At 41.3% G+C, this 19,220-nt stretch overlaps 1 protein-coding gene and 1 pseudogene across 2 annotated transcripts; both read right to left on the reverse strand.

Annotated features, from left to right (window-relative positions):
* Positions 1–19,220, reverse strand: part of LOC139542145 (zinc finger protein 665-like) — a 294,018-nt pseudogene continuing 274,798 nt past the window's right edge.
* On the reverse strand, positions 12,746–17,598 carry LOC139547824 (piggyBac transposable element-derived protein 4-like). Of its 2 annotated transcripts, XM_071356940.1 has the most exons (4): positions 17,208–17,598; positions 16,658–16,696; positions 15,958–16,072; positions 12,746–15,001 (listed from the first exon to the last, which is right to left on the reverse strand). In XM_071356940.1, exons 1-4 carry the CDS (start codon positions 17,356–17,358, stop codon positions 13,204–13,206), a joined length of 2,103 nt encoding a protein of 700 aa, XP_071213041.1. In that variant the 5' UTR covers positions 17,359–17,598; the 3' UTR covers positions 12,746–13,203. The 2 variants fall into 2 exon arrangements, with proteins under 2 accessions (XP_071213041.1, XP_071213050.1); XM_071356949.1 differs by lacking the exon at positions 15,958–16,072 and having other exon boundaries at positions 17,208–17,306.

Genomic DNA, 19,220 nt, shown 5'->3' on the forward strand with positions numbered 1-19,220 from the left:
TACGTTTTTTTGTAGAAAATTTCTGGGTCTTTTATTATTATTGTTATATGAAACATGTTGCGTTTTATATATTTTTCAGTATAATATCCCTAAATATCAGTCAAGAAATGGAACGGCAAGGCCACAGAACATGACATAAGCAGAGCTGTGGGAGACCACCTCAAGCCCCTGGTAGAGCCGGGGGTGGTGTTTACCACTCCACCAGCAGAGCTGTGGGAGACCACCTCAAGCCCCTGGTAGAGCCGGGGGTGGTGTTTACCACTCCACCAGCAGAGCTGTGGGAGACCACCTCAAGCCCCTGGTAGAGCCGGGGGTGGTGTTTACCACTCCACCAGCAGAGCTGTGGGAGACCACCTCAAGCCCCTGGTAGAGCCGGGGGTGGTGTTTACCACTCCACCAGCAGAGCTGTGGGAGACCACCTCAAGCCCCTGGTAGAGCCGGGGGTGGTGTTTACCACTCCACCAGCAGAGCTGTGGGAGACCACCTCAAGCCCCTGGTAGAGCCGGGGGTGGTGTTTACCACTCCACCACGCCTTCAGCAGGCTGGAAAAGTGGGATTGATCTGGTCGATCCATTTGATTGTTTCAGTTTTCAATAGTTGAATCCTTTGACGTATTGTTGATTTCAAAATTGTTCATTTTCAACAAAAATGTACTTGATTGGTTAAAAAGAGATACAAACTTACATACCACACAAGCACAATTTTGACATAGTGGGAGATATATTGAAATTATACTGTTTTTCATACTAAGATGGACCAAGATATGTTTTGCTTTTGCACATATTTGTTGATTGGTTTTGCAAGAGTCTGTTGATTGGTCGGTCATTGGGTTAATTTGTTTTGCAATATGTTCAAATCAAATCAAGCTTTATTTATACAGCACATTTCAGACATGGATGCAACACAACGAATGAAAAACAATTTAAAAAATTTATATCTATTTGCTAAAATACTAAAGAATAACAATAAAACTGAAAGACTAATGAGCATTCTAAGGAAATGACATTGATTAAAATAGTAAGAATAGGATGTAATATCCAAAATCACTGATATCTATTAGGGGGGAAATCAGGTTGTACCTGCTGTTGAAACTAACACAACTAAAAAAACACATGGAAATGGGAGATGTCCTCTAACCAGTGAGGTAAAAGATAACCTGCAGAAGACAGTCAGCTACATTTTGGAGTAATGCATTTAAATTTAGGGGTCCCCAAACTGAAGAGAAACGCAAGCCATGAAGTGCTTTGAAAGGCTGGTCATGGCTCACATCAACAACATCCTCCCGGACACCCTAGACCCACTCCAATTCACAGACCTTCCCAACAGATCCACAGATGATGCAATCTCTATTGTACTCCACACTGCCCTTTCTCACCTGGACAAAACTAACACCTATGTGAGAATCCTGTTCATTGACTACAGCTCAGCATTCAACACCATATTGCCCACGAAGCTCATCACTAAGCTAAGGACTCTGGGACTAAACACCTCCCTCTGCAACTGGATCCTGGACTTCCTGACGGGCCGCCCTCAGGTGATAAGAGTAGGTAACAACACGTCTGCCATGCTGATCCTTAACAATGGGGCCCCTCAGGGGTGTGTACTTAGTCCCCTCCTGTATTTCCTGTTCACCCACGACTGCATGGCCAAACACGACTCCAACACCAACATTAAGTTTGCTGACACAACAGTGGTAGGCCTGATCACCGACAACGATGAGACGGCCTACAGGGAGGTCAGAGAACAGGCAGTGTGGTGCCAGGACAACAACCTCTCCCTCAATGTGAACAAGACTAAGGAGCTGATCGTGGACTACAGGAAAAGGCAGGCCGAACAGGCCCCCATTAACATCGACGGGGCTGTAGTGGAGTGGGTCGAGAGTTTCAAGTTCAAGTTCCTTGGTGTCCACATCACCAACAAACTAGAATGGTCCAAACATACCAAGACAGTTGTGAAGAGGGCATGACAAAACCTTTTCCCCCTCATGAGACTGAAAAGATTTGGCATGGTCCCCCAGATCCTCAAAAGGTTCTACAGCTGCACCATCGAGAGCATCCTGACCGGTTGCATCACCACCTGGTATGGCAACTGCTCGGCATCTGACCGTAAGGCGCTACAGAGTGTAGTTTGAACGGCCCAGTACTTCACTGGGGCCAAGCTTCCTACCATCCAGGACCTATATAATAGGTGGTGTCAGAGGAAAGCCCATAAAATTGTCAGAGACTCCAGTCACCCAAGTTATAGACTGTTGTCTTTGCTACCGCACGGCAAGCGGTACCGGAGCACCAAGTCTAGAACCAAAAATCTCCTCAACAGCTTCTACCCCCAATCCGTAAGACTGCTTAACAATTCATAAAATCACCACCGGACAATTTACATTTACCCCCCTTTTGTACACTACTGCTATTCGTTGTTTGTTACCAAGAAGACTAAAATAAAAAGTAACACAATGAGAATAACAATAACGAGGCTATATACAGTCACTTTGCCCCCACCTACATGTAGATTACCTCAACTAGCCTGTACCCCCACACACTGACTCGGTACCGGTGCCCCCTGTATATAGCCTCGTTATTGTTATTCTCATTGTGTTACTTTTTATTTTAGTCTACTTGGTAAATATTTTATTCTTGAACGGCACTGTTGGTTAAGGGCTTGTAAAGTAAGTATTTCACGATAAAGTCTACACTTGTTGTATTCGGCGCATGTGACAAATAAAGTTTGATTTGAACACTTTTTTGTCATCCCCACATGGAATCTGGGAATAATGTGTACATCACTGGTTAGAGGACAATTTGTAGAAAACAGCTAGCTACATATTGAAGTGTTCCATTTTGATTCTTGTGGGTCGCCAACGTGGTAAGTGTAACGGAACACTGTTTTATGTTAAATCACATAAATAATACTCTTTCAATTCAGAGCCTGGATTTTCCCCCTGAGGCTAATATCCATATCATGTTGAAATCAATAGAACAGGGGACAAACATTTAGGGTTCTACATTGTGACATCATTAAAATAGTCCTACTACAATGTTAAAACACTCTACATTGTGACATCATTAAAATAGTCCTACTACAATGTTAAAACACTCTACATTGTGACATCATTAAAATACTCCTTCTACAATGTTAAAACATTCTACATTGTGACATCATTAAAATAGTCCTACAACAATGTTAAAACATTCTACATTGTGGCATCATTTCATTGATATCATGAAACAACTCCTTCATGTATTTTCTGATGTTTGATCAGAGATCTTTTATCAGAGTATCTCTTGTCACATTGATCACAGCTATAAGATGTGTTTCTCTGGTGTCTAGTCAGACTGCTATATGTAACAAATTTCCTTCCACATTGATCACAGCTATAAAAGATTTCTCTCCTGTGTGTGATCTCTGATGTACCTTCAGCAAGCTTGAGCGATTAAAACTCTTCCTACATTGATTACAGCTATAAAGTTTCTCTCCAGTGTGAATTCTCTGGTGTAATTGTAATGTATATAATTTTGAAAAGGTCTTCCCACAGTCAGAGCAACTAAAAGGTTTCTCCCCTGTGTGTGTTCTCTGGTGTATAGTCAGGCGGCTAGATGAAACAAATCTCTTCCCACATTGATCACAGCTATAAGGTTTCTCTCCTGTGTGTGTTCTCTGGTGTATAGTCAGACGGCTAGATGTAACAAATCTCTTCTCACACTGATCACAGCTATAAGGTTTCTCTCCAGTGTGTGTTCTCTGATGTATCTTCAGGCAGCTTGAATGAGTAAAACTCTTCCCACATTGATCACAGCTATAAGGTTTCTCTCCTGTATGGATTCTCTGATGTATTTTAAGGTTTGCTATAGTGGTGAATCTCTTCCCACAGTCAGAGCAGTGAGCTGTATCGCCTGTGTGAATTCTCTGGTGTATTTTTAGTGAATCTAATCTTGAGTAACTCTTCCCACAGTCAGAGCAGTGGTGAGAATTCTTCCCTGTGGGTTTCCGTTGGTGTTTCTTGAGGTGTTCTGATGTGGAGAGACTCTTCTCTGCCTCGTCAGCTTCATGATGTAGTTGAGACTCCCCAGAGGATCCACAATAGTCACCGCTCTCTCCTGTGTGAAATATGAATGTCAGACAGATGGTTAAAGGCCCACAACAGCAGAAATCCACTGTTTATTTTTAGCTAAAAGGTGATTCCCATGACGTTGTACAACAATTTACGTCTGTAATGAATGTTTAAATGGCTTTACAAACTTATCTGACAATTGTCTTAACATGACAGTCAGTGATCAACAACAGTCATATTTAGTCTTATTTTTTTCACTTTAACATTGATGACTCTAGGTTAGAATATAGTTCCCTTTCTGTGTTTGCTCAAATTGCCGCACGAGGGCGATTCACAATTTAGTTGCAGAAACTCGTCCCTGCTAATACAGAAACCGTTTGATAAGGATGTCGTAAATCTGCATGGAGCAAAAATGTTTGCAATCGTCTCACATCAACTGCTTTATACTTAAAAAACACTTCAACCAGTAAAATGCTCTGTGGCTAGCTTTGCTACCAGCTTGTCAGTGAGCGTTAGCATTCAAGCTAACAAGTGCTGCATCCAAAACAGGTATTTTGCAACTATCAGAACCAAATATTATCTTAGCGACTGTTCAAGCAACAATCAAAACAAAAATTGTAAGCCTATGAGAACCCTAAAAAGTATTTTTCTTTAGAAGTAATAACCTGGTAAATCTAGACTGTTGAATGGTCCCAGATGGTGAACAGTTTATTTAGCAGTAATAACCTGGTAAATCTAGACTGTTGAACGGTCCCAGATGGTGAACAGCAGTTTATTTAGAAGTAATAACCTGGTAAATCTAGACGGTTGAATGGTCCCAGATGGTGAACAGTTTATTTAGAAGTAATAACCTGGTAAATCTAGACTGTTGAATGGTCCCAGATGGTGAACAGTTTATTTAGAAGTAATAACCTGGTAAATCTAGACTGTTGAATGGTCCCAGATGGTGAACAGTTTATTTAGAAGTAATAACCTGGTAAATCTAGACTGTTGAATGGTCCCAGATGGTGAACAGTTTATTTAGAAGTAATAACCTGGTAAATCTAGACTGTTGAATGGTCCCAGATGGTGAACAGTTTATTTAGAAGTAATAACCTGGTAAATCTAGACTGTTGAATGGTCCCAGATGGTGAACAGTTTATTTAGAAGTAATAACCTGGTAAATCTAGACTGTTGAATGGTCCCAGATGGTGAACAGTTTATTTAGAAGTAATAACCTGGTAAATATAGACTGTTGAATGGTCCCAGATGGTGAACAGTTTATTTAGAAGTAATAACCTGGTAAATCTAGACTGTTGAATGGTCCCAGATGGTGAACAGTTTATTTAGAAGTAATACCCTGGTAAATCTAGACTGTCCCAGATGGTGAACATCAGTTATTTTCCCCCACGGTGACCGTTGTACTTGTTTATGACATGACTCTGAGTCATCAGGTTGCTATGGGCTACATGGGGGTTGAGTAGACAAACAGAGAGGGGACAAAGTCTCTCCTATTTCAGTGGCTGATAATACAGGGGGCGATCAAAGGATTGGTCCATTTTGGTTTTAAACTAATGCTTTACTGTATATGAGTCTTTCTATTAATAAAGAGGACAATGTGGGACATTGGGATCGCATTTCTAAATGATGGGAAACTAAAACACATTTCATGCAGTTCCACATGTGAACTCACAGGGACAGAAGACTATATACACTGAGTGTACAAAACATTATGAACACCTGCTCTTTCCATGACAGACTGACGAGGTTAAAGGTTATGATCCTTATTGATGTCACTTGTTAAATCCAGTCCAATCAGATGAAGGGGAGGAGACAGGTTAAACCCTTAGAGTTGATGTCTGTACCTCCACTGAAATGTTATAAAACAAAACCCCCATAAAGCTGCAGTGGTACAGAGCTACAGCGATCTCTGTCAAGACAGTGAGACATCCGGAAAATCTTCTCATGAAGACATCTGAACACACTAATATGATCTGAGGAAAGGGAGTGAATTAATGGGAAATGTAGAACTGGTGATTTTATGTATCGGGGGAATTGATAGACACTAACAATCAAAAGGGCAAACAATTCACACCATGAAGTTAGGAAACAATGAATGTGCACCAATTGGTGGAAGGGAATCTGGAGAGAGACATGCCTTTTATATTATTTAGACTTTTTAAAATGTATTTCACTTTTATTTTGAGAAAAGCATCTTATTTGAATTGTTTTTATTTATTTATTTAACTAGGCAAGTCAGTTAAGAACAAATTCTTATTTACAATGATGGCCTACCCCGGGCCAAACCCGGACATGCCTTGCGCACTAATTGGTGAGCGAGAGAGTGATTGTGTCTCTGACCAGCTCACATTAAACGACCGTCGTTGACGGCCGCACACCCCAAGTAGGCAACAACATGGGGATTTTGTCTCCGATCTCAAAAAGTTGTCCGAGAGAGCTAAAATTAGGGCCAAAATCATGTACTGTCCCCGCAGCCTCCGCAATGGATTAGACCACTGAGACAGGCGTCTCGTGCCATAAAAAATATGTATATTTGTGACTGCTCGACTCAAAAGATCTTGGTCGACCAAATGACTAAATGGGGTCAGACATATCATTATGACATCATAAGGAAATCTTCACTGGCAGTTATAGAAAGACCCATTTACTATACAACCATTGATTCTGGAAGAATATAACTTATAAATGCCTCAAATGTTTCAACTTGATTTCCCCACCAGAAACCAAAACATAAGCTTGTTAAACTCCACTGTTTGTAAACAAACACTGTATAGCCTGGGAACCTGGTTAAAACTATCATTATGACCTCAGCCCTGAGCTGAACTCAAACCTGGGTCCACTGACTGTCAAGCCAACACCTTATAACTGTTACGCCAAGATGTTTGAACTTCTTGACGAGGTCCCCAGGTTTTGTGTTACGGTTGCTACAATAGCTTTCTCTATGAATTTGAGAGTGGTTACATTTCTCCAGCCGACATCCCTCAGCTGTTTAACAGAACCAAGCGTCAGGGTTAGCATTTTGTTACTTTTTAAAAACTAAGTTGCCCCTTTAAAAAAGCCACACATCAATTAACCAATCTGCAGTTGAAACAATAACAAAGCTGTCATTCCGCCATTGTTTTGGTAATAAGATTTTATTTAACTAGGCAAGTCAGTTAAGTACAAATTCTTATTTACAATGACGGCCTACACCGACAAAGCCCGGATGATGCTGGGCCAATTGTGCGCCGCCCTATGGGACTCCCAATCACGGCCGGTTGTGATACAGCCTGGATTCGACCCAGGGTGTCTGTAGTGACGCCTCTAGCACTGTGATGCAGTGCCTTAGAACGCTGCGCCTCTCAGGGGCTGGAGAAATGTAACTAGTCTCAAATTCACAGACAGACCAATTTACTCAATTTACTTCACAAATAGTACAGTTAGTATGAGTATTCTAACACAGCTCAGGACTCTGGGCAGCCATTTTGTTTGTTTAAAAACTAGGTTGCCCCTTTAAAAAAGCCACTCAACAATCAATCAACCAATAACAAAGCTGTATTTCCACCACTGTTTTGGTAATAAGATGATGGGGCTGGAGAAATGTAACTAGTCTCAAATTCACAGACAGACCTATAAATGCAAGGACTGACCATCCATGATATCAACATTATAGTTTTAACCATGTTGAGGCTATACAGTGTTGGTTTACATTGTTTCTAAACATTGGAGTAGAAAAAGCTTATTTGGGGTTCTGATGGGGTACAACAGTTGAACTAAGCTCATGAGGCATGTGTTATATTCTTCAAGAATCAATGGCTATAAATAAACAATTTAAAAGTTCAAATATGGATGTAGCAACTGCATATTTCCCCTTTAACACCACATATCAGTTCAACAACTGCAGAGTTTGTGCCTCTGTTTTTAAGACAGTACTTACTAGTGTTAATCAGGGCTATGTTTCCCAAAAGCATCTTATGGCTAAGTTCATCGTTAGAACCATTGGATGCCTTAAGTTGCCTTTGGGAAACCGGCCCCAGATATCCAGTTTCCTCCTCTTCCTTTTTCGATGTGACAGTCATCTCCCCCTCCTCCTCTTTCACTCCAAAAACTGCATCTTCCACTTCTTTTACTGGAACATCCTCCTCCTCTTTCACTCTGAACGGGTCTTCCTCTTCTTTCACCGTAACGTCTCTCTTTTCTTCCTTAACAGTAACATCATCCTCTTTCTCTTCTTCTTTTACTGTAACATCCTCCTCCTCTTTCACTCTGAACGCGTCTTCCTCTTCTTTCACTGAAACGTCTTTATCTTCTTCTTTCACCGTAACAGCCTCAACCTCTACTTGTATTGTAACAGCCTCCTCTTCCTCCTCCTCTTTCACGAGTCCTTCTTTCTCCGTCCAGCAGATCTCTTCTGTAGCAGCAGGAGAGTAGCTTAGTGAGCTCATGGTCGGAGATGTTAGCTAGGCTAATGCTAACTTAACAAGCCAGCTAGCAGACTAATAACAACAACACCGTAAATATGAAATTAAAGCGGATAACTAACTAGACGACAGAAGTGGGTTTAAAACACATTAGCTAATATACACTAAAGAGCTTTATTGGTTCAGCTATTTTGGCTAGCAAGCTACGGAGGTGGCTGACCAACTGTTGCTGCTGTTGAAAGAAGCGTTCCGTCCACTAGATTATACGTCACACTAGCAACATAACCTAAAAGCCCCAAACGGCCATTTGCTAACTGGAGTGGGTAAAATATCACAGTAAAACAGTGTATGACGACTATAACATTTGTTGTCACCTTAAATTCTTGCACATTTTCTCATAAAAAGTATATTTTAACACTCTGTCTGCTCAGGCAAATTTGCCGAACTCCTAAACTTGGAACCAATCAGAGGTCCCGTACATACCCCTCGTGATGTAGGCAGCCAATGGCCTGCTTGTATCTACGATGTAACTACAGCCTCTTGTGAAAACGTGAGCTGCTGTCTGATGAAGAGAAACAGATGTATCTAGCTCCCAAAGACTGAAATTAGATAAATATATGTTTTAGAGTGCATTTGAAATGTTCAGTATGCAATAATAATTATCTGGATAGTATGAAGAGGTAACTCCACCATTTATCCAATGTATTGAAAGCTAGCCAATTTTCTTATTTTTGGGGGGAAAAATGTTATTGTTCTTTTAAAACAGCTCATATATTTTTGCACATCATTTTATACACAGAAAAACGGCATAAAAACATGAAACAGTGTTATTACATTTGTTAAAAAGTACATATTTTAAAAACAATAGAAACAACCATAAATAAAAGTAAATTTTCCTTGTAAAAAAAAAATCAAATTCTGTAAAAGCCATTTAACATGTGTACAAATGATTAAACAAGGTAAAACATGTTTAAGACATGAAAACTATGTTAAAAAGTCTTTATTTTATTTTATCAGGCTGTCTTTGGTCCTTTGTACAGGAACGGGGTGAGTCCTTATCAAAGTCGCCTCCTTCGAATCAATTACCGTCCTGTCCATCGGGGCCCAGAGAAGATCCCTCCCCTAGGAGCATCGCCCTAGGCGCCGCAGCGCTGTCAGGTCCGTGGCCGCCGGGGCCATGGGTGTTGTGGGGGACCCTTCGCCTGGGGTCGAGGCCCCCTTTCTTCTGTACCACCCCAGGGCTTCCGTGGCTACCATGGCCACTGCCTGGTCTCTACTTGTTCTGCTAGCTACCACAGTGCTTCCATGGCCACTGCCTGGTCTCTACTCGTTCTGCTACCTACCACAGTGCTTCCATCAGACACGTGAGGGTGGACCAGAGGTGAAGGCCTTCGGTGAAATAGGCCTTCGGTCCACCCCATACAGCACGAGCTGGGGGCATTAGGTCCTCCCCTGCTGGCAGACACGGGGAGATCAGGGGGCCTGCTTTCCTTCCACAGGTCCCTGGCGGCTCTGCACACCCAAAGCAAGTGGCCCACCGACTCATCTTGGGCGCAGCCTGGTCGGGGGCACGCGGGTGTCCTCACCATGCCTCGGGAATGCATAACGGCCCTGACCGGGAGGATCTCATGGGCGACCATCCAGGGCAGGTCCGAGTGCCAGTTCAGCAGAGCAGGATGGGCCACGTTGCACCAAACCGCTGTGGGCTCGCCAAACCGCTGTGGGCTCGCCAAACCGTTGAAAGCCAGCCAATGTTACAGTTTGAATAGCCTAGCCAGCTACTGTAAATGTCCATTTGTGTTTCATTAGCTACCTATCCATGTCAGTTAATTGTAATTTTGAATCATGTTTTGGCCTGATTATATGTCTCATTTCAAGCTACCTATCCATGTCAGTTAATTGTATTTTTGAATCATGTTTTGGCCTGATTATATGTCTCATTTCAAGTAACTAGCTGCAGGCTTAAAGAAACATTCCAATCATGTACTTTGCACAGAAACCCAAATAAAAACATGTATATAGAAAGAAGTGTTTGTGTAATGTATCCTAGAATGGAGGTTTAAAGACGACAGCTGCATATCAGCCAATACATATAGCATAGCTAACACATATAGCATAGCTAACACATATAGCATAGCTAACACATATAGCATAGCTAACACATATAGCATAGCTAACACATATAGCATAGCTAACACATATAGCATAGCCTACACATATAGCATAGCCTACACATATAGCATAGCTAACACAGAGCATAGCCTACACATATAGCATAGCTAACACATACAGCATAGCCTACACACATAGCATAGCCAACACATATAGCATAGCTAACACATACAGCATAGCCTACACATATAGCATAGCTAACACAGAGCATAGTCTACACATATAGCTAATAGATATAGCATAGCTAACACATATAGCATAGCCTACACATATAGCTTAGCCTACACATATAGCATAGCTAACACACATAGCTAATACATATAGCATAGCCTACACATATAGCATACACATATAGCCTACACATATTGCATACCTTGCAGTAAAATATACAATAGTACAATATAGCCTACACATATAGCACATTTTTTAGTCATTTAGCAGACGCTCTTACCCAGAGCGACTTACAGTAGAGTGCATACATTTTAATTACATTTTTTTTTATTTTTTAGCATAGCTAACACAGACAGCTAATACATATAGCATAGCCTACACATATAGCATAGCCTACACATATAGCATAGCCTACACATATAGCCTACACATATAGCATAGCCTACACATATAGCATACCTTGCAGTACAATATTCTCTAAAAACAGTTGTACAACGGCTCCAAAGTGACGCAGCGGTCTAAGGCACTGCATCTCAGTGCTTGAGGCGTCACTACAGACACCCTGGTTCGAATCCAGGTTGTATCACAACGGGCTGTGATTGGGAGTCCCATAGGGCTCCGCACAATTGGCCTAGCGTCGTCCGGGTTTGGCCGGTGTAGACCGTCATTGTAAATAAGAATTTGTTTTTAACTGACTTGCCCAGTTAAATAAAGGTAAAAAAATATATATGTGCAATAAGAGCAATAAGCAATAAGTGCAATAAGAGTTTGATGTCTAAACCAGATGAGTTCTCAAATAGCAGCTGACCAGTACCATGGTGGGCATGCATAATGTTGGACGGCCAGTCCTAAATCGAGCAGACTATAAACTAAAAACAGCTGCTCTGAGGAATCCGACATGGTCCTAAAGCAAACCATTGACACTTGTTGTATCACATTGCAATGATAAAACTGGGGTGGACGAAAGCGCAAGAATTCAGAATGTGGGAGGACTCCCAATCACGGCCGGATGTGATGCAGCCTGGATTCGAACCAGGGACTGCAGTGCCGCCTCTTGCACTGAGATGCAGTGCCTTAGGCCGCTGTGATACAGCCTGGATTCAAACCAGGGTCTGTAGTACCATAGACCGCTGTGACACAGTCTGGATTCGAACCAGGGTCTGTAGTACCATAGACCGCTGTGCCACTCAGGAGCCAATAGATCTAAAATAAGATAAAACAAAACAGAAAAACATTTGATTTCTATTTGATCATCGTTGAAATGCAAAAGAAAGGTCTTTACATTGAGACAGGAAGTTGACAGGAAGTTGATAGGAAGCTGACAGGAAGTTGACAGGAAGTTGACAGGATCATGTAGCTGTTGTCCAACACATGGCAGCAAAGTGTCAGACTGATACATTGAAGAATGAAGAATGACAGCACTACATCATATTTAGTATGAAGAATGACAGCACTACATCATATTTAGTATGAAGAATGACATCACTACATCATATTTAGTATGAAGAATGACATCACTACATCATATTTAGTATGAAGAATGACAGCACTACATCATATTTAGTATGAAGAATGACAGCACTACATCATATTTAGTATGAAGAATGACAGCACTACATCATATTTAGTATGAAGAATGACAGCACTACATCATATTTAGTATGAAGAATGACATCACTACATCATATTTAGTATGAAGAATGACATCACTACATCATATTTAGTATGAAGAATGACATCACTACATCATATTTAGTATGAAGAATGACAGCACTACATCATATTTAGTATGAAGAATGACAGCACTACATCATATTTAGTATGAAGAATGACATCACTACATCATATTTAGTATGAAGAATGACATCACTACATCATATTTAGTATGAAGAATGACATCACTACATCATATTTAGTATGAAGAATGACAGCACTACATCATATAGTATAGTGACAGCACTACATCATATTTAGTATGAAGAATGACAGCACTACATCATATTTAGTATGAAGTTTTCCCAGGTGTCCCTCATGAGTTTGCCCAACACTTAATGACTATAGAAAACATACTAAAATTCTATGGCAATAAAAAACAATGTAAGTTGACACATACCTCCAGGAATGTCATTCATGATGGATCTTTAGCTTCCCTACGTAAAAGGTACTAACATGAGATGAGAACGCTGATCCAACGCCTCCCAACACAGAAGAGAACTATTTAAGATAAGGGCCAAGTTAGCAGCCAACAGTGATCTAATGTCATAAATGCACCACAAACCACACAAAGTGAGAAGGGGGGGGAAACTATTTACAATTAGATTTTTTTTTAAAACCACAGTCCTCTACACAATATTGTTCTGCTGATGCCAAGTCCCACAGCAGTCTCTTTCTGCTGTGAAGCAGAGGGCAACACCTCTACACCAGATTGTGCTGCTGATGCCAAGTCCCATAGCAGTCTCTTTCTGCTGTGAAGCAGAGGGTAACAGAACAAGTAGAGCAGGTGATGGGAGATTTCTTGTGACACAGAACACAACGACGCCTCCCTGCTGTGCTCTTTTTACCCAGAGGCACATTCAGGTCTGCAGTGATGTATTTTGGCAGGTGAACACCACTGGCGACAGGAGTAGAGGGGACAGATGTAGAGCGGACAGAAGGTGCTGCAGTGGACTTTGTGCCGTAGTCAGCGAGCTCCTGGATGAGCAGCTCTCTGAAGGCTAGCTGTGTCATGGAGGTCTGTCCACAGCTCTTAGCCATTTCCTCATGAAGGATGAATGCATTCACCACAGCAATGTCGATGAAATGATAGAACAATGTCCTGTACCATTTCATTGTCTTGTGGAGAACATTGTTGTAGCCTATCAGAGCGTCTGACAGGTCCACACCTCCCATGCTCTTGTTGTAATCCTTTACAGCAGCTGGAATGGGGACATCTTTAGTGGTCCGTGCCCCATTAGCGTCCTTCACACGCCTGACGACGTGATCGCCACTGTACGATTTGTGGATACTGGAGCACATGACCACCTCTCTGGTATCCATCCACTTTACAAAGAGCAGGTCATCTTTACGAATCCATCGCATGGTACCCCTATCAGCCCTCTTTGGCATGTCGTTTACTTTTGTTTTGGGAAAACCCACTCTGTTGGGACAAATGGTGCCACAAGACCACACATTCAGCTTCCTCAGGTCTGTGAACAGGGTAGGGCTTGTGTAAAAGTTGTCAACAAACAGTTTGTAGCCCGTCCCAAGCAGTTGAAAATCCAATAATTCCATAACGGAATCATAACTTTGTCCCTTACCGGCGTCTGAGATGGATTTCCCCTCGTAAACAAAAAAATTCCAAGTGTAGGCACACACAGAATCGTCCAGAACAAACAGTTTGTAAGCCCATTTTGTTTGCTTGTTACGCGTATATTGTTTGAGGCCATTTCTATCCTTTGAGGCTACCATCCTCTCATCTATGGACAGGTTCTGGTTGGGCTGAAAATGGGTCTTGCAGGCCTCAACCATGCTGGGGTAGAGAGGTTTGATTTTGCAGAGCCTATCAAAGCTTGCTGTGCCTCTCTTCTTGTCATTGTCCTCATCAACTTGTGGGTCACTGATATGAAGAGCCCGCGAGATAGTCAGAAACCTGTTAGAAGACATGACAGTGGTGGGGAAAGGCAGTTGGTAGAGTGTTGAGCTTCTCCAGTAGTCCTTCAGGTTATTCAACCTCACAAGCCCCATGTAAATGACCAGTGAGATGTAACAGTACAGGTCTTGGATGGAAATGGGCTTCCATGCCTCTTTCTTGCCTGCTTGTTTCTTAGTCCCATACTTGTTGGTGTTAGACACCAGCGAATCAAGAACTGACAAGGAGAAAAACATCTGGAAAAGATGAAGGGGGCTGTACTTTGCAGTCTTGTCCAGCTGAGGTCCTGGCTGCCTTTTCGGTCTAAATGTTGGTGGAAGTGGCTCCACATCATCTTCTAGCACAGTGTGCCAACGGTCCTCTGCCTCGGTGGTAGTTGCCGCTGGTTCACTGGCCCTCCTCCGCTTCTGGGCTGACCTCTTCACACCTCTAGATGGCCGGGCCAGGGTGGGTGTGGAGCCAGAGGCAGCAGCAGCAGGGATCATACTGGAGGAACCAGTTCCTACGTTTGAATGAGTAGGGGATGGAGGACTGTGGTCTCTTTGGAGTGGCACCCAGCGGTCATCAGAGTCAGAGTCTCTACCACTATTGAGGATTAAAACACATTCAGTTAGATCTCAAGTTTACTGTTATTTTATTTAACCTTTATTTTAGTAGAGGTGAGCCCTGCATCAATACATTACACTACGGGTGAGCCCTGCATCAATACATTACGGGTGAGCCCTGCATCAATACATTACGGGTGAGCCCTGCATCAATACATTACGGGTGAGCTCTGCATCAATACATTACGGGTGAGCTCTGCATCAATACATTACGGGTGAGCTCTGCATCAATACATTACGGGTGAGCCCTGGATCAATACATTACGGGTGAGCCCTGCATCAATACATTACGGGTGAGCCCTGCATCAATACATTACGGGTGGAACACAATCACTATAATGAAATATGTTGACCAATAAGACAGTAAGAAAGCCACAGCATGTCATAGCCAACATAACATACAATGTATTAGCATAGCCTATGTGTATACCTCAACAGGGTTGAACAGGGTACACCTGTTAATTGAAATGCATTCCAGGTGACTACCTCATGAAGCTGGTTGAGAGAATGCCAAGAGTGTGTAAAGCTCTCATCAAGGCAAAGGGTGGCTACTTTGAAGAATCTCAAATATAAAATATATTTTTAATTTGTAATTTGTTTAACACGTTTTTGGTTACTACATGATTCCATATGTGTTATTTCATAGTTTTGATGTCTTCACTATTATTCTACAATGTAGAAAATAGTAAAAAATAAAGAAAAACCCTGGAATGAGTAGGTGTGTCCAAACTTTGATTGTACTGTGTTATATATCTATCTATCTATCTATCTATCTATATATATAGATATATATATACACTATTTAAAAAATAAATAATAATATATATACACATACACATATATATATTTAAAAAATCCAAGAAAAATCTCTCAAATTAATATGCAACCATTTAAACAACTGCATTAGCATGAGAAGCAAAAACATATTTTACTTACTGATCTAAAAGTGGATCTTTTCCTTCCAAAAACATTTCTTCCGCGCTGGAATCAAAACTCTGGTCACTCACAGAGTCCTCCTCCATTCCTTCTGTGTCACTCTCCCAGTCCATTTCTGCAATAATATCATCAAAATGTTTATACTTGGACTTTGATTTAGCTTTTCCACTCTTAGTTGTCATGTTTTACTTTTTCAGTTTTGAGAAAAGTTTGAAGAAGAGAACGAACTGCTGCGTAACGTAAACTACCGTGCGTCCTGTTTCCGTTCACATACTGCTGGAAAGCCCAGCTCATTGGCTATCTAGCCAGCTATGTTTCAAAACGATAGGTGGTCATTGGACCAAGACACTGTCCATCAAGTGAACACAGCTCGTGTCATTGGTGCTTAATGATGGCTGACCTTCATGGTATAATTGACGTGTTGCGTAGCCAATACGTAATGTAGAATGATGAAACGAGTTTGGTTGCCTTCTAGAGTGTCTGGGGATTGGAACCAAACTTGACCGGGTTAAACAACGTGTTGCAGATTAGAGTTCATATATTGTTTTGTTGCAAGTTCAAAGAGTCGGAATTCATGCAAAACACTGTATACAACATGGATCGGGGTAGGATATAAAAACGGATTTTATCAAACAAAACTACTGGGATCCTCGGGATGACAAATCAGAGCAAGATTACTGAATGTAAGTACATTATTTACCATCAGAGCAGCAACTGTCCAGATTTAGAGACACTGATCCTGTAGAAGTAAACAAAAAAAAGCCACATCAACCAATCTGCAGTTCAACCAATAACAAAGCTGTAATTCCACCACTGTTTTGGTAATAAGATGATGGATGGGGCTGGAGAAATTTAACTACTCTCAAATTCATAGACAGACCAATGGATGCAAGGACTGACCATCCATGACATCAACATTATAGTTTTAACCATGTTGAGGCTATACAGTGTTGGTTTACATTTAGATTGTTTCTAAACATTGGAGTAAAAATAACTTATTTTGGATTCTGGTAGTTAAACTAAGCTCATGATACATGTGGTATAGGCATGTGTTATATTTAAGCAATAAAGTAGAGGGTATATGGCCAATATACCACGGCTAAGGGCTGTTCTTAGGCACGACGCATCACGGACACAGCCCTTAGCCGTGGTATATTGGCCATTTACAACAAACCCCCGAGGTGCCTTATTGCTATTATAAACTGGTTACCAACGTAGTTAAATCAGTAACAAATTATGTTTTAGCATACCCGTGGCTTCAGCCTCTACTTGTTTTTGTATAGTGACATCCTCCTCTTCTTCCTTCTCCTCTTTTACGACAACGTTCAGCCACAGACCCTCTTTCTCCGTCCAGCAGACCCCCTCTGTTTTAGCAGGAGGTGAGTAGCTTAGCGAGCTCATTGTCGGGGACGTTAGCTAGCTAGGCTAGTGCTAACTTAACCAGCCAGCAAGATGACCAATAACAACACCGTAAATGGGATAACTAACAAAACGACAGAAGTGTGTTTAAAACACAGTGGCTAATATACACGAAAGCGTCTAAAGAGCTTTATTGGTTCGTCTATTTTGTCTAGCAAGCTACGGAGGTGTCTGACTAACTGTTGCTGCTGTTGAAAGAAGCGTCCCGTCCACTAGATTATACGTCACACCAACAGCATTGCCTTAAAGTCTCAGACCGCCATCTGCTGACTGGAGTGGGTAACGCAGGTGAGTAAAATGTATATTTTAATTTTCAGACAAGTTAACGTGTAGGAAGCATTCATTTTTACCCACCAATGTAACAACAGTGTGGTTAAAGACTTAGTAACGTAAGTCGCAGTCACGATCTGGTTACCTATATGTACAAAAGTACAAATGTTTTTGCGATATTACAACCTATTTCCGGCTATCTTCTATATTACCCACAATGCAATATGTTTCACCGTCATACTGATCTACTCTGTACTACGGAGTCCGTGTGCTTCATGTTGGTTTGTTTATAATATTGAGGAAGTTCTAGTGAAACTCTCTGCTTTTCATCGACAGCTTTTCTTAAGGATAATTCTACTCCACACATATATTATATATGAAATAATCGGGACATATTGTGTAAAAATACTTCTTTGTTTTGTAACACCTAAACATGTTACAATCGTTTTAGATGCCATTCCCTCAGGTGTTGCTTTATAATTCAGGAACGTGTCAAGACCCTCAGGACATACCTACGATTACCCCTGTTGACTCATCAGTAGGAAATATTTATTTTTCTTTTGGTCCATTCAACAACAATAGATCTATACATGCCTTGTTTCAACAGGATGTTGTGTCTATGCCTTGTCATGCCTTGTTGGAATGGTTTCATTGATAATATCTGTTGGGGAAAAGTTTGAATGTTGCCACACACATACCTACTTATTAACAAAATTAATGAAGTTTATTTTTAAATGATTCGTAAATATTATCCTGCCAACCACTATATGAAGTAAAAAAAAAAAACATAAATTCAAATTGTACCTTTTGTAATGACCAGCCAGAAACAGTGTTGCATCTTTTTTGCTTTTTTGGTATTGTATTCATGTAAGGAATCTGTGGCAAGACACCAGTAGATGTATAACTGACAGTGGTGGGAAAAGTACTCAATTGTCATACTTGAGTAAAAGTAAAGATACCTTAATAGAAAAAGTAAAAGTCACCCAGTAAAATACTACTTGAGGAAAAGTCTAAAAGTATTTGTTTTTAAATATACTTAAGTATCTAAAGTAAAAGTATAAACCATTTCACAGAAAATGTGCAGAATGTCGGCCAGAATCCATCTCGCCATCTTCTACCACTGGGCTTCCTCTCATCGCCATATTTGGTAGTGTGGGTGTAATAAAGGCCGTCCTGCTCTACGAACGTCCCCTCACAGTCCCTTCAGTTTCCCTTAAGTCCCGTTAGATTGGCTGCTCAGCCTACCTAAATTATCCCTCACCCATCATAGCCCTGCCATTCCCAACCAATCAGAGCGCTTCGAAATGTGCTTCTGGACACTGCACCCGCCCACTCAGGTCAGAGTGTTTAAAAAAAATGTATTTAACCTTATTTACTGTCTTGTTCATGGGCAGAATGAGTGCCATTTTGCCACACCTTTGGAAGTATGCTTGGGGTCATTGTCCATTTGGAAGACCCATTTGCGACCAAGCTTTAACTTCCTGACTGATGTCAAGAGATGTTGCTTCAATATATCCACATAATTTCCCTCCTCATGATGCCATCTATTTTGTGAAGTGCACCAGTCCCTCCTG

This window comes from Salvelinus alpinus, chromosome 2, assembly GCF_045679555.1.
Source record: "Salvelinus alpinus chromosome 2, SLU_Salpinus.1, whole genome shotgun sequence".
Classification (NCBI taxonomy): domain Eukaryota; kingdom Metazoa; phylum Chordata; class Actinopteri; order Salmoniformes; family Salmonidae; genus Salvelinus; species Salvelinus alpinus.